The sequence below is a fragment of the Vanacampus margaritifer genome, chromosome 8, assembly GCF_051991255.1.
Source record: "Vanacampus margaritifer isolate UIUO_Vmar chromosome 8, RoL_Vmar_1.0, whole genome shotgun sequence".
NCBI lineage: Eukaryota > Metazoa > Chordata > Actinopteri > Syngnathiformes > Syngnathidae > Vanacampus > Vanacampus margaritifer.
The window spans coordinates 19,091,177-19,107,819 of NC_135439.1; the positions used below are offsets into that span (position 1 = coordinate 19,091,177).

Sequence of the window (16,643 nt, forward strand, 5' to 3'; positions counted from 1 at the left end):
AGTCAGCATTTGGGTATTTGATTTTCCATTTTACGACGTCTAAAAAGACCTTTATTTTGAAACGCTTCAGTCGATTGTTCATCTAAAAATTGCTCATTATGGCATGCAAGAGGAGGGAAAATCTCATACTGTTAATTTGCAACATAATGTGATGTGTTGTGTTGTTCCAGATAACTTGCTAGAGATTTCCTCCAATCATTATAGGACAGGCAGGTACCAACATATAAATGAACTGGGCCACGATGAATACATCTGTAGTGTGTATTTCAAGAAAAAGAGAAGCTTTTCAGGTCCTCTCAATTGACAGCTTCATTAAACACAACTACAACAATAACATCAACAATGAGAAGACATCGTTAAGTAAGGAGATTTCGTGATAGAGTTGTGAAGAATACGCACACATCATGCAATTGCTTTGTAAAAGAAAATAATAAAACATGATAGGCAAAGATGTTGTCCAGAAAAGTTTCTTTATCTTTTTTAATGAGGATTGTGTGAATTGACAGATACGAGTGTGTATGCATAAAATGACCAAATACCATAACCATTAGCATATTAACCATTACTATACACACCAATTCTGTGCCTCTACTGCCACCGTAATTGTCTGCACAATGCAGGTACAATTCATCCATGAAACAAACGCCCCCATTCTTTGCACTATTTTACCCATCAGGTGACAAGTGAATAATTCAAATCTGTTGTAGAGAAAATGGATGAGGGAGCATGTCCTCATCATGGCGAAGCGGAGCAAAATCAGAGCAACTATTCCTGGAAACCTTGTTAGTCTGGATGAGTCAGCATAAATGGCACAGATTCTGGGACGATGAAGTCGGGAGGAAATGGAAATTGGGCGCTGACCTGATTCCCACCTTGAAAGAAAATGTCAACAAACTATCATCTTGAACGCAAAAAAAAGAGAACAGAATTTCAGTCACAATCAGAGAGCTAGACTGCACTTCTGACTCTGAGATGCAATGAGTGACAAAGTGTAATGTCCTGTATGTACAGTATGTGCACTAGCCATAATCTAGAATTTCAGGATGAATTTAAACAAGGGACAATGTATGTGTTTTTGTGAGTTTCTCCCTTTTACCATTTAAAAAGGACCCAAAATCGATTCCCGACCAAAACAACAACAACATGTGGCTACCTGGAATCTCTCCAAGCTGGCTTGGGATAAATGTTGAGTTTTGCCATTACAACACCAATTTAAAAAGAAAAAGGAAAATAACACCGCTTTTATTTTAGATTTTATTTAAAAATGTATTTAAGTAAAGTGAAGTCTCGAAAGACTGCCTTTATATATATATATTTTTAATTAAAAACAACCAGCCCATTTATGTTAAGTGAAATCCATTAAAAACTCTCATAAATATGGTAAGTCCATTAACTCACTTGCTCCCAAAATGTATACAAACGTTCTATTTTAAATATTGCCATGGTCCCAAAAACTTATTTATAAGATTTTTTATGTTTTTATTTTTTTAATGCTTAAGCATACAGAAGGCATACAGAAGCCTCTGGCCTGAAGAGGTCACTTAAAGTAATGGTATTTATTACAAAAAACGGCCAGCAGGTGGCAGCAGAGTATAAGAGACCAGGGCCATGTTGCAACAAGCTATTTTCCCCAAAGATTTCAACAGGTTTGTGAATAATGATGAAACTTAGCTAAATTTTAATGCTAATGACTACAAAACGGAAACAGATACAAATATCCTTTTTTCCTGATGAAAGAGGAGACTCTAATTGTTCTTTTGGTAGGTTCCATGTTTTTATAGCAACAGAACACAATATTCTGTGGGCCTTGCAAAATCAGTCAAAAATCCAGTAAAACAGCCATGAGCGAAGGGGTTTGCTTCAGTGAAAATGGCTGGAGAGTGAATAAGTTTAAAAAAAAAACTGTTTAAAATGTCCTTCAAATTAAGTGTCAAAAGCGGGTTGTCAGTATGCTACGTAACTATTGGAGTAACTTGCAATTTAACTTAGTTAAAGTTATCAATAAAGTAATAAATTACTTTTTAAAGTAAGTAATCAGTTACTTTTTCAAGGTAATTGTAACAACAAGTTAACACTGTTCTGGAAACAGTATACACACTGTGAATACTTGGGTCAAAGTTTGTTTGTGCTTCTGTTGTTGTGACTGTGACCCATTTAACCCCCGGTTGCTTCTGGTGATATTGTTTGAGAGCACAATGACAATGGGCTATTCAAAATAATGAGGTAACACAAACCATGCTGAGTTGTTGCTCTCCAACTCACCTGAAAAAAAGAAGTGTGCAGGCATGATCAAAGTCATGCTTGATGGATATCATTACAGTTCAATTTCAATTTCAGTTTCTATGTGATGACACATTCATGCACAGCATTCGGGCAAAGGGAAAAGTCCTGATCATATTCTTTCTATCATCTTTCCTTCTGAGTGGGTAATCAAAATATTTTCAAAAGCATAACACGTGCAATTGTTTTCAGGCAATTGATCATCTCCCTGGCTATGGTCAGGAAAAGAGAGGGTTTTAAACTCAAGTTAATTGCAAGTAGGATCTTTTGACTAGATCAAACAACCTTCCATCAGTTTTGGTCCATTAATCCCATGAAGGTATGCAAGAGACAGATGGGAGAGACAATACAATAAAGATGGCATATATGTGGGGGAAACAATCCATTTTGTAAGTGTTTAAGGTTGCTCTACTTTAGGGTACTTTAGGGCAGAGGTCCCCAACCCTGGTCCTCAGGGACCGGTATCCAGCCTATTTTCCATGCCTCCCACAGCCAACACAGGTGATTCATATCATCAGCTAATCAGCCATCTCTGGAGAAGGCTGATAACGATCTCCACCTGTGTCGGCTGTGGGAGACATGGAAAACAGGCTGGATACCGGTCCCTGAGGATCAGGGTTGAGGACCACTGCTTTAGGGTAAAAAAACCCCAAACAAACGCTCACCTGACACATTAGAAAGATTGTTTCACATACCCATCTTGGGAAACGCAAATCTGTACTTTTGGTTAGTCCACACTTGTGAGTGTCATTATTACAAATGATTGATCAATCTAAAGTGTTGAAAATGATTTGCTCTCTTTGATGATGCAATGTTAACTCATTCAGCCATTTTCACTGAAGCAACCCCCTTCGCTCCCGGCTGTTTTACTGGATTTTGACTGATTTTGCAATGTCCACAGAATATTCTGTTCTATTGCTATAAAAAACATGGCACCTACCAAAAGAAAGATTAGAGTCTCTTCTTTCTTCAGGGAAAAAAGTATATATATTTGTATCTGTTTCCGTTTTGCAGCAATTACCATTAGAATATAGCTAAGTTTCATCCTTTATTCACAAACCTGTTGAAAACACTGGGAAAAAGTGCTTGTTGCAACATGGCCCTGGTTGATCTCTTAAACTCTGCTGCCACTTGCTGGCCGTTTTTGTAATAACTACCATTGCTTTAAGCGACCTCTTCATGTTAGAAGCTGTATCAAAGCCTTCTGTATGCTCTAGCATAAAAAAAACATAAATAAATGTTTGGGAGTGAAGGACATAGTCTTAAAAAAACATATTTATATTTTTTTGGGTTTGAATGAGTTAATGGTTGAACAGACATGAGGTCTACTGAAAACTGTTTTGTAGAGGTAAAAGTTTTCGGCCTGACGCCAGGGATATACGAATTGCCTGGAATAGGGAATAAACCTTTAAAAGATGTTAGAATGTGATTGAATGCACCCATTAGAGGCCAATATGAGCCAAATACTGTACATCCTTTCACTCCTGTTAAATTAAAGGCCTCTAAAAGTCATGCAAGTTGGAATTTCACAAACAAAAATAAATAAATAAAATAAAATAAATGTTTATGAACCTGTACGTATTAACATGCTCTATTTAAACTTTTGTTATGATGTTCATTAATTAATCATTTAAAAATTGTGACACGTATGGCAACAGTACAACTTGTGCTTTTACGTTGCCAAACCTCTGCAGCAAACCCACCACAACTGTGCCAATAATAATTCCTCATGACACATTGACATTGAATAAACAGTCCCATCAAACTCTCCGTAAAATTTTCACGACAGTCTTTTCCGTCCAGCTGCTCACCCAGTCGCTGAATGCAAGTAAAAATAGAACCCCAAAAAGGAAGCCAGTGGGGGCTAATTCAACTTCAACATTTAGTGCTCGAGATGAAAAAGGGAATTAAGGCGTTCCCAATTCCTCGCGAGGGCAGCACATTCTGGTTCTTTCCCTGGCACTTCATCTTGTGTGTGTTTTGTTCGAGTGAGTGTTGAGCTTTAGTGGAAAATCTGCCCTCATGCCAACACACTTGGGAAAGGCGATTTCTGTAATACGGCAATGTAAGCCTCACTGTACAAATGGGCGTAGGGGACTTTGTGTGGACATTTGTGTGTGTGCGTGTGTGTACGTGTTCGAAATGCCAGCAGAAAAGCCGCATGTCTGTGTGGGTAACTGATAAGAGGCAGCCAGTAAGGAGAGTTTAGAGCAGCAGCAAAGTGTGCCTTCCATGGAAACTTGAACATTGTCATCACTTGGCTACAATCACAACCAGGTTACAAATAAAAGTCACGACATCCGTCACCAAAACTGCTCCAATGTATAGGCAATCATGGTCATTTGCGCCAAAAGGGAGACAACACTACAAAAACTGAACTAAGAACTAAGATATAATTTCTTAAATTTAAACTTAATTTGCGTATTTTGCTCTGACAAGTTATTTTTTTATTTGAAATAAGATTTTTAGATAAGATCATTCTGCTTATTTTTAGGTTCTTAGTACTTAATTATCTTATTTGATCAAGCAGTCTAAGCCTTGAGTGTTAGCAGCAAGTTTTAAGTAGCCTACTTTTGAGGCTTAAAACAAACATTTTCCACATTTTAACTCATTCACTGCCATTGACGGCTATAAACGTCAAAAATTCATTTTAACTATTTCTATTATTTTAACTTTTTTTTCCACTTTTGTTAACACGAGTATGAAAACCTAGATTTTTTTAATTGTACATTTAGAACAGATATAAAATGTATCATTAATCGTGAGTTAACTAGTAAAGTCATGCGATTAATTACGATTAAAAATTTTAATTGCTTGACGCCCCGAATTTTTAATAAGCTTTTTTTTTTTTATTCATTCACTGCCATTGACGGTTGTAAATGTCAAAAATTAATTTTAACTATTTCTATTAGTTATTCCCCCCCCCCACTTTTGTTATCATTTTTCACAATTTGTGATTAATCGTGAGTTAACGAGTGAAGTCATGCAATAAATAACAATAAAACATTTTAATCCCGTCACCCCTAATTTTTTTAATAATCTTTTTTTAAATGAATTTATGGCAGTGAATTAGTTAAGATGACTAACCAACATCAAAGGCCCCGAACTGGGGTTTCATAGGTTTAATTTTCTTATTTAAAGATTTTGCATAATCTAATAATAAGATAAATGGGGAAAATACACATGTGAAAACAATCAAACAAAAGTGGAATATAGCACTCAATTGCAAGCATTTTTTTCTCGTGGTATTTAACTCATTCACTGCCATTGACGGCTATAGACGTCATAAATTCATTTGAATTATTTCTATTACTTTAACATTTTTTTCCCACTTGTTAACAAAAGTATGACAACCTAGAACTTTTTTTTTGTACATTTAGAAGAGATATAAAATTTGTGATTAATCGTGAGTTAACTAGTGAAGTCATGCGATTAATTACAATTAAAAAAAATAAATTACCTGACACCCCTAATTTTTAACTCTTTGACTGTCAAAAACGTTAAATAACGTTTAGTAAAATCCTATGGAGGAGTGCCAAAGACGTTAAAAGACGTTTGTTTCTAAACAGAGGCGAAACTAACCATTTTCTATTGTTGATTACTGAAAAACGGAATAAGGTAGAAACAAACTTTTTTTTCTGATGAAAGATGAGAGTCCAATCTTTCATTTGGTAGTATGTGTGTTTCCATAGTCCAAACACATAATTTTCTATGGACCTTGAAAGATCAGTCAAAATGCTTAAAATCGGCTGGCACCCACGGCATCCCTTTTCTGAAAACGTCTGGCAGTCAAAGAGTTAATAAGGTCATTTTTCCTCTTTCCAGTAAATATAGTACCAGCTGTGGTAGAGTGCATACCCTCAGAGTAGGAGGTTGTGGGTTCAATCCCTGGCTGGGTCATACCAAATGCAATTAAAAAATGGGACCCGTTATCTGCCTGCTTGGCATACAAATAAAGATTGACACACAAAGATTTAATTTACTTGAAATAAGGCCATTTAACCTTTAAAAATAAGTGTTATAAATAAGCGTATAAAGCTTATTATAAGATTAATGGAGCTCTACACATTTTTCAATAATTTTTTCAAGAGATTTCAAGAAATCTAAGTTAATAACATTATCTTATTGCACAGGCAGATAATGCCACTTGTTTCTAGAAAAGTTACACTAAGACCAAGTCTAATATTAAGGAAACGTGTTTTTGCAGTGTACTGCCAGACTGCTTTCAGAATGTTAACATGGTTCAATTGTGGTTGGCTTCGTTAAAGTGAATCATAGAAATGTAACGCTGCATATTTTAATACCAGAGCGCCCTCATGTTTTACCACAAGAACAGTTAAGTTCAATAGTGGCTTCATGCAAAAAAAAAAAAACACACACACATCCTTGAAAAAATACTTAATTTGAAGTGAATTTTGGCTTCCTACGCTTGGGAGAACGTGGGTGTTTGAGTAAACAATTCATCTATTCCTCTGAGACAAAGCATGGTTTACGTTTTTGTATGCCTTCTGTTCTTGTCTCACTATATGGAAATGATAAAATATTTTCTGGCAAAAAATCCAAGATGAACTCAACGATTTAATTGAACTGACTGTGCTTTCAGTGTATGGACTGAGTCGGCATTTAATGACATTATGAAGTCTGCCTCGAGTGATATCGGTTTCGATTTTTGTTCTGGAAATTATTTCAAATTTAATTTTGACTTGATGTAAAATGACACTCACTCTGACAAGCATATGAGGAAAGGGTCCTCGGGAATTCTCAGGTACGTTAATGGGCGGGATGACCCAATCTCTCTTCTGTCGCCTCAGCCCGTTACCATAGGAGCTTCTTTGATGTTTTCGGGGAAACTTGATGACACGGGGTTGGGAATCCAAGACTCTTGATAGCATTTCTTCAATGCTGACCTGGAGAGACAAAACAAATATATGACGTCATGCCAAATCATTCACTGAATACATTTCACCATTTTAACTCTTTTACCGCCAAAAACGTTTAATGACGTATACTAAAATCCCAATGAATGCCGCCAAAAATGTTAATTGACGTTACCTAAGTTTTTTTTTTTCTCATTGAGCAGTGCAATGTCTTGTGCGGCATTGGTTTGTGAATGGAGTTTGTGAATTCCAAAAACGCCCACCAACTATGGCCAGCAGATGGCAGCATTGTATCTCTTTTCAATGGGTTCCCGGGTATTAAATTACATGAAAACATGGCGGATCTTAGAAAATAGAACGTTTTCACGGATGACGTGAATGATCAAAGCATTTGTCACATTAAATCAAATTCACAGAGTGTCACTTAACAAAAATATTCGTGTCAAAGTCACTGTTGTGCAGAAAATGTATCTTTTCACAAAAGGCTTGTTTTCTCCTTATCTTTTTCCATTTTCGCTTGATGATGTCACTCAAATTACCTATTTACTAAATAAAGAAGAAACATACTTTTTTTCTAATGAAAAAAAAAATGGAATCCAATCTTTCATATGGTATCCACCATGTTTACATGGTCATAGCACACAAAATTCTGTTTTCCTTGAAAGATGAGTGAAAATGCTCGAAATTGCCTGGCACTGTATGGGTTGTTTTTTGGATAACGTTTGGCAGTAAAAGAGTTAAAGGGTGTGATTTTTACAAGAAAAAAAATAGTCGGTGCCAAACAATAAACAATACTTATTTATAAGAGGGACAAAACATTTTTAACCACAGGCACATCATGTGCAACACAACTAAAGCAGCCTCAGTGGGTTTTTAACATGCTGTGCTTTTTCTGCATTCCTCTGCAGCCAAAGATTTTTCAGACAGACAACATTATCTGCGCACGTCTTTGTCCTCCGTGTCACTGCGAAACCCAGTAAACAATGTGACATTTCGCTGTCAGGGTATTATCAGATAAAATGGATATTGATTAAATACTGCTTCAATAACAAAATGAGTGAGGATAGAATAATATTGTTTGTACTTTGCTGAATGGCTGTATAGTTTTACATTTTGTCTTTTCCACCAAAAAATGGTTAACTTTGTGGAATAGTTTTGTGTGCTTGTCAGTGTATTAAATGATGCGTTTCATTGTGAGTTACAGTTATTGAAGACAATATAGCTCAGGGTGGTTTGTTTTATTTATCCAATGAAACAGACTGACATGGACTGATTGGCCTTGGCAGAGGTCTATTCTCCAATGACTCTCAAGCTCATAATTATCTTTTCATTCTAAAATTATAGAACTCTGGCGTCTGATGTCAGCCTTTTTCTGTCCTCTGATTGGTACAGAGCTACTCGAGTGGGATTCATTACATGAAGCTAGGAGAGGACAACTATCGGATTTCATTTGGAATTCATTTTCAAGGTGGACTTCAAAAAAATGACTGGGGAGACAGACAACACTTGTGGCTGGCTGGTTTGTTTTAACCCAGTAAATTATTTATTCCCAGTAAATTATTTATTCGCCACATCCATTCGCAACATATACACATTTCTGACCATAACAATACTGCTAGCAAAAGAGAGTGGATTTTGTCTATAATAATAAGAATATCTGGTGAGTAGTATTTTATTTTAGGCTTTTGGCATGTTATTAGATCACTGTGAACAAAATTGGAGAGTTAAAATTGCATAGTTGAATTTGTGGTTAATTTTAACTCCCAAAGTGTCATTTTAATATTTTCAGAGATTAGAGAGGTGTCCAGAGAAGGTGTTATTTCACAGAGTTGATCACCTTGAGTTAGATTAACTCAACAGAGTGAGACAATGCACTGGGCTTTCTGCTGTGTATACTGTAGTGAAGACATTTGGAGTTGAATGTTGAAATGGAATCACTGATGGTGTAGTGGTGACTGAGTAGCCTGACTTCAGTGTGGGTTAATTTCCCTCGCAGTGCCAGTGTGAGTGGTTGTCTGTCTCTATGTTTGTCCTGAAACTGACTAGTGACCAGTTCACAGTGTAGTCTGCCTTTTGTCAGCCGGTAGGCTGCGGCACCCCCGTGACCTTGATAAGAATAAGTGCTGTAGATGGATGGATGGACAGATGTTGTAATAGAAGATAAATAGTTACATTTTTGGTGTCAACCCCCGATTTCTCATTTGTTGAAAAGAGGTTTAAAAAGATGGGAACATGTTTGTTGTATTGTCAGCTATGGTGTTTCCCCTTGTAAAAGGGTTGTTTTGCTGTGATCCACCTAATCCTATTGTTGCCTTTCAGAACACACACACACACACACACATAAACCGGCAGAGAGGTTGTAACCTGTACCACAGGAGGAATCCATCAGCTAATCCCAACAGGACACACCCAACACACTCGTACGTGTACATCATTCGTGAGCACACGTGACACATGCAAACACATGTTTTATTCATGACGTAGCTCGGCGATAGGCCACCTGAGCAAACAATGAAGGAGGGAGAGGGAGGGAGAAAATTGTTGCCGTTGAGTACCGGTATCGATTCCCAGGTACCGAGAATTGGAAAAGTACCGGGTCAAACATGAAAGGCACCCATCCCTAGAATTAATGAAAATACTATTTCTTGGAACTGCATTTGCTTCTGGTTATTTTGTTTGCATTGATTTTGCTCAGTCAAAAATATGGAAACATGAAGAGATAATAGTCTGCATGTGAATATGAGGCAGGACTTTAGTGGGACATTAGGGCTTGCTCAGCCAAAATGCTTGTGTTCACAACTTGAGTCAAGTGCATATACGCATAATTGCATCTGCAAGTGTTTTTGTCCACTTGTACACACCAAAGAGTGTAGGCATATTGGCACATATGCACATTTGAGTGTGTACGTGTGTGATTGTGTGCACGTGCTATAGAGCCAGTTCGTGTGCCCCTTGTGCATGAAGGGCTTCAAAAAGCCAGAGGCGAGCAGGGCCAGCTGGCAGCTCTCTGCTCCCGGGTATGCTGCACATTGTGTGGGACATTCTACAGGCCTGAAGACCCTCAAGCTGTGGAGCTGACATCTGGAAGTTTTCAGTCTGACAAACAAGCAGGACAATACCACATGAGCTCCTTGCTCACTCTGCGCACAGTGCAATATTTGATCTAGGACTTTTGATATATGTACCTATATTTTTGTCTTCAGCGTTGTAGTGCAATTTCCCCCTGACTTGTATGATAAAGAAAGAGATCACAATACACGTCCTCTGTGAGAACATGCTCCCAAAAGATGTGCTTATAAAAGTAGCTGTATTGAATAAAAGGAATGTTAAATCCAGTAGTCGTATTTTAAAATCACATGGATTTCCAACAGCCTAAGCCAATTGAGCTTTCTAGTGCAGTTGTTACACATTTCCTAGCCTCAATTTCAGACATGAAAATATATAGATCAAAAGCGCAAATGTTTAGTTCTGCCGACTCCCCGTGACTCCGTGACCTATGAACCAAAAGGTTCAATGCTTTTCCCACCTGTCAGCTCCATTTGTAATCTAACGTGAACAGGTGAGACTATCTTGAACAGAGTGTGGTAAAAATGCAAATCAAATAAGCACTAAAACCTGTTCCGGGAACCAGTGGATTTCAGATCCGCTGGTGCATAACTAATAGGCTCTAAGCTGGTGGAGAAAGCGAGTCACCGTGCCATGAAATCAGTATGGGTTGGAGAGCACTCATTGAGAGGCCCTACCTGTGTGGGGTGTGATAGCGTTAGTGCATAAACACCGCAGAAAGACTCATAGGCCAAAGATGCTGCATTAAACACTGGAAAATGAGCATTCCAGGTGATCTATTTTCTTTTACTAAAACAGGTGAGCAAGTGTTATTAAAAGAAAATGAATACACTCTCGAGATGGCAACACAAGAAAGCTCTGATGAGAGATAAATCTAGCATGTAATTGGCATCATGTCTCGCTGCACTTAACAAAATGAACTCGCTAGCCTGTCGTCTTTTAGCCTTTCTTTGAGCTGGTATTCTGTAATGTTTCCGTGTTAGCAAAAATAGCAGCAAGTAACGTGCTAAATACAGTGTGTTCTCTAAGTTTGCCCGATTTTCACAATAAACTGAGGAAATCTTGGAGTTTATTTTCCTCCAATTTGTCACCCTGGTGTGACGATGCGCTGACTTTGAAATGCGTCCTGCAATTCACATTAGCTAGCTTTTTATTGACACACAAGCCAAGTGATCCCACGCTAAGAGTTATCACAATTCGGTTGGTTTGGGCCTGCTATCACTGGCTGGCCTACCTGTTCTGAATGGTTAGGATTCGCAAGAAGCCGTCTTGTATATCTTTTATTGTTATTATTAGTAGTAGTAGTATTACTTACAGTGCATTATTTACAGCTCAGCACACATCCATCTACCTACTTGTATGGCCAGTTGCCATACTATGTTACTTTCTTTTTTAGATATTGTCTCTCATTATATCTACATCTCTTATCTACTTTTTTTTCCATTGTGCCCCTTGTGTTCAGACTGAGACTCCACATTCGGTAAGCCTGGACATTCATAACAAGTTGACAAACTTGGGTAAATTATGTTCCTTAACTCATTTGCTCCCAAAAACGTAGAAAAAAATTCTATTTTAAATATTGCCATGGTTCCAAAAGCGTATTTATATGTTTTTTTTATGCAGAGCATACAGATCGAGGCTTTGATGCAACCTCTGACCTGAAGAGGACGCTTAAAGCAATGGTAGTTATTACAAAAACGGCCAGTAGGTGGCAGCAGAGTATAAGAGATCAACCAGGGCATGTTGCAACAAGCTCTTTTCCCCAGTGTTTTCAACAGGTTTGTGCATAATGATTAAATTGAGCTATACTCTAATGCTAATTGCTGCAAAACGGAAACAGATACAAATATTTTTTTTTTCCTGACTCTAATCTTTCTTTTGGTAGGTTCCATGTTTTTATAGCAATAAAACACAATAATGTGTGGGCCTTGCAAAATCTGTCAAAATCCAGTAAAACAGCCAGGAGCGAAGGGGGTTGCTTCAGTGAAAATGACTGGGGATTAAGCAGTTCATTTGTTAGCACTTTCACTGGATAAATGCTAGGCATGCTTGAAGCCTGTATGTCATTGAGCGGCAAAAGCTTGTGGTTTGTGCACTTAACAAATGTTTTTTCGTCAGGGTTCGTTCAAGGTTGCAAAAGGTTGCAAAGACGTTCACCACTTTTAATTATCACAATCAGTTTTTCTTGTCACAAATACATTTTGAACATGTTCAAAATTTGACCCAAGGGTAACATACAGACTGAACAAGAGGGGAGCAAAGATTGACCCTTGAAGGACCCCACATATCATGGGTATTCGATTAGATATGAAACTTTTAATCGTCATAAAATAAGTCCTTTCCTCCAAGCAGGACCTGCACCATCTTAAAACTGTTCCATTTAGTCCTAACCAAATTTCCAGCCTGTTCAAGAGTATAATTAGCTGTATAAAACACTACAATGAGCTTCAATAAGACTAGCACCAACAACTTCCCTGTATCAGTGTTCAGTTTTATAAAATGTGTTCAGTATTATAATAAGAGCTGTTTATGTAGTGTGATGAGGTCGGAAACCTTATTGAAATTCATCAGTCCATTTGAGTTCAAAAAGTTAATTAAAAAAAACAAAAACACTTTCTCAACAATCTTGGTTAAGAGGAGAAGAGGTTTGAGATGGCTGTATGAATTGCAAACAAAGAAGCAGCCAATGTTCTCTTTTCCAGAAGTGGCTTGACGGCAGCTATTTTCAGGGGTTTAGGAAACTCGCATGACTGAGGTATCAATACATCATCCTTATATTTAAATATAGAGTGCATGTCAATTGATGAGCTTCTACTTGTTTAAATTGAGGTGTTGGGTAAGCAAATGTGATTTCTTGTCCGCAAAGGATGTGTAAGCAACTAAACAATACTCGGGTACCTTTGTCAGGGGTAAAGGGTGGGGATGTCCAGCTGGTGCTAGCTTAACTGTGGTCTCCCAGATGTGTGGATCAAAGAGCTCTCGGGCAGTCACCATGAATTGGACGGGTTCCGAAAGGTTTGCAAACTCCTGCTCGGCATACACAGCACCATCAGCCCTCACGCTGAACTTGGGGTCGCTACTAACAAAGCCCACCTCTCTGGTGTGCTGGCAGTCTTCAAACTTCACTGCGGAAAAACAGAGAGAAAGAGGTTACAGAATTAGAGAACATCAAAGTGAGATTTACTTCACGAGGGTTTGGCAAATCCTTGACACATTTTAAGATTAACCTGCACCCATCAAAACATATCTTGAAATATCTCATCCCTTTTGCTGTCACTTCTGATTCCTCACTTTTGACATCTCTGGCAAAATGAACTGCTTATCTTTTTCTGAACCAGATACACAGGGGAGCCTAATTCTCTTTTGTATCATTCTTCTTTCCGAACTAGACGGATAGCAATATCAAAACTGAATTTCTCTCAGCTTCTCCAGGGAAAGCTTGAAGAATAGGTCCAAAGGATATTAGACTGAGTGGGCTGAATGCAGCCGAGGATTTACCGCCAACCGCAATGGTATCATGTTTGTTTCAGGCACATGGGATGGTGTTTTTGGTGTGTATCAGAATTCATCTTAACACTTCACAGGGATTCCTACAGTGTCAGATTAAGAATGCAAAAGCGGTTTGTCTTAATAATTACATTTACTTCCCCCAGGCTTTCCACCTCCGCGTAAGTTTGTTCACACCAAACTCATCCAAGCATGCGGTTATAGACTGGGGCGCAGTCATGCTAGAACAGAAAAGGCCTTCCCCAAACAATTCCATGGTGCAAACGCAGAAGTGTCCAAAATGTCTTGTTAAAATCAAGAAATAAGACTTCATGGGGACTAAGGGATCTAGTCTTAGCCCTCATCCATTACGTCATTTCCCATCCTGTCCATATAGTGCATGAATAAATGTTTCGTAAATATTGCAAACATACAGCTGCATCAGAGATGATGGGCGCTTGTATGCAGATATTCTAGTGACAGCTGACATGAATATGCCATTAGAAAACCCCAAACACAGAACAAACTGACAGCGTCAGACACACACAACAGTTTCATCCTACTGCCAATTTTTATCAACGCTCAATACATCATCATCCCATGATTCACAGCATGGCACAATGGCATGCGTGCCGAGAATAAATGATGGGTGGTTTTCAGCATGTCTGCCTCGTTAAGACACACCAACACAAAGTTTATACGCATGTGCTGTGATCATATCTCAAACTCTGGCTGCTGATAAAAAGACAAATTGATTTCATAAATCACCCAGGCAATAGAGCTACTGTTCTGAGCAATGGCAGAGCGATTTTTCAAAAATCCAGTCTGAAGAATTATACACAGCCAGCTTTTTTATTTTTTTAAAAAAAATTTTTTATCAAGCCATCTATTTAATTTATTGCTTAGCTTAATGTCAAAAGTAGCTTCCAAACAACAGGCTAATAAAGCCGAATCTTCTCCGCCGTTTCAGCTTAGCATCAAACAAATGACGCTGCTTGTGTTCACCATCTGAGTAATTGCGCACGGAATAAAATGGAGGTAAACACGGCTTCGACAATGAGTGCATCTGTCTTTGTTGGCAAATGCCATCCATATTTTTATCAAGCAACCTATTGAACAATGTCCTTCTGGGAGTGAAAGCCTTTGTGCAAAATTATCACTTGGCTTTATGCCGCACACAAAAGCGTAAGGTGATTTAACAACAGGTTGTGACAAGAAAACAAAGAGCTGCTTAAAATTGGCCACAGATTAATTGTGATGGCAGGCATGCATTATGTAAATGGCTTCAATTTACTTGAACTGAGCAGGCTAATTGTTGTCACCCAGACAGGTCTCTTGTGGTGCAGCTGGTGCAGTGACACGTGCCACTTACACATGTGTGTTTATGTTCCTGTGTGTGTGTGTGTGGTTCTGCGCGTAGGAGTTTGTTCAGAGTACATTGAGTTGAAGAAGTTGAGCCGCAGCAGAGCCTTCATTTAGTCTTAATTCTTCAATAACACCGGCAAACACTGGAAGGATCTGTTTAAAATCACTCGTGTGTATTATGTGTTGTGTACCAGTTGGCACACAAACTTAGATTTGGTTTATGAAACATGCACAGTAAGATTATTCTTATTAAGGTTATTATTTTTTATTAGAGAAGGAATAAAACATCTAATTTTGCGGAAGAGGTTGCGTGCCTTAGCCTTGTGCAGAAATATGAACAAATGGTTTGCTATTCATGGTTTTTGGGACAGAGGGAGACATGCGGATTCTGATGGAGACGGTGTTTGACAATATGTGTTGGTAGACTGCAACTATGCTTACTATGTTTAGAATTGTCAGCAGACATGGGCTGATTACCGTTTTCCATGGTTTGAATAACTGATAATACTGTCTGTCACCGGTAAGGAGTAATTATTTTCTTTTTTTTAGGTGCTTTTTTTGTAGAGTTGAGTAAACTAGCCGATTCTTTGAAGTTAATTGCCTCTAATTAAGTTTTTCTTTGTCCTTCTCAGAGGCGGGAGGGTTTAAAATGAAATACCGCTAAAACAGATGCCTTTTCATTTTTTGATTGTGAATTTTCTAGCCCAAAAAGGTGCCACCGGTTACTAGTTAGCCCCAAGGACAATATTAATAGTCTGTTCTAATTTGCTATGAATAAGTAGGGCGGGCCTGCTATCACTGGCTGGGCTACCTGTTATATATATATGTGTGTGTGTGTGTGTGGGGGGGGGGGGGGGGGGGCAATGATTATTACAATAATAAATATTCATCTATTCGTTGATAAAAGGTTTTGTTTATGTCTTTTGTTTGCAGTTCTATGAGCTTGCCTGCAATGTGTACGTATGTTTTTCATTCTCATGAGAATTCTATACAGTATTCTTAAGTTTCAGGACATATGAAATGTTTAGTACAGTTTTCTAGCAGCATGATTCCTAGATATTTGTGGATCACAAAATAATAACGGGTTAATGAAATAATCTACAGTAGAAATACAACTCGGATCTGATACTTCCAGAGGAGAGCAAAAAATAAAGCCCTCTAATTTAAGAAACTGCCTGACAATTATTTTAGGAACAATATAACCAGCAGAGCATAGACACCATTTTTAATGTGTACGGCACTTTTGGTTCAGAAACATCCCTTCTGCACAAGCAATTTACTATAAAACGGTATCTGCGCATTAGGATGTTGCATACCGTTGTGAGACATTTTGTAAACATGTTTGTGTGTTTCTTTTCGTGTTGATGTGTCCTACCATCCACAACATTGGCTGACAGGCTGCTGAGGGTGTTGTCATTCCGCTTGGTTACTCAGATCTAGACACATGCAGCAGAAAAAAACGATGCCCAACAGAGCGGCTAGCACATTGTGGAGGGGGCTTAGACTGAGTAGCTGTGCTGCTACAGTATGATGGCCAACAATCAACTATAACTCCATCAAGTCATGCGT

At 38.2% G+C, this 16,643-nt stretch overlaps 1 protein-coding gene across 2 annotated transcripts in view; it reads right to left on the reverse strand.

Moving 5' to 3' along the window:
• cdh4 (cadherin 4, type 1, R-cadherin (retinal)) overlaps positions 1–16,643 on the reverse strand; it is a 217,395-nt gene that overhangs the window by 64,959 nt on the left and 135,793 nt on the right. For both annotated transcript variants that reach the window (XM_077574031.1, XM_077574030.1), the window contains exons 3-4: positions 13,122–13,348; positions 7,005–7,187 (exon numbers count right to left, since the gene is read on the reverse strand). In XM_077574031.1, the coding sequence (XP_077430157.1) occupies positions 7,005–7,187; positions 13,122–13,348 (410 nt within the window). The remainder of the gene's footprint in view (positions 1–7,004; positions 7,188–13,121; positions 13,349–16,643) is intronic.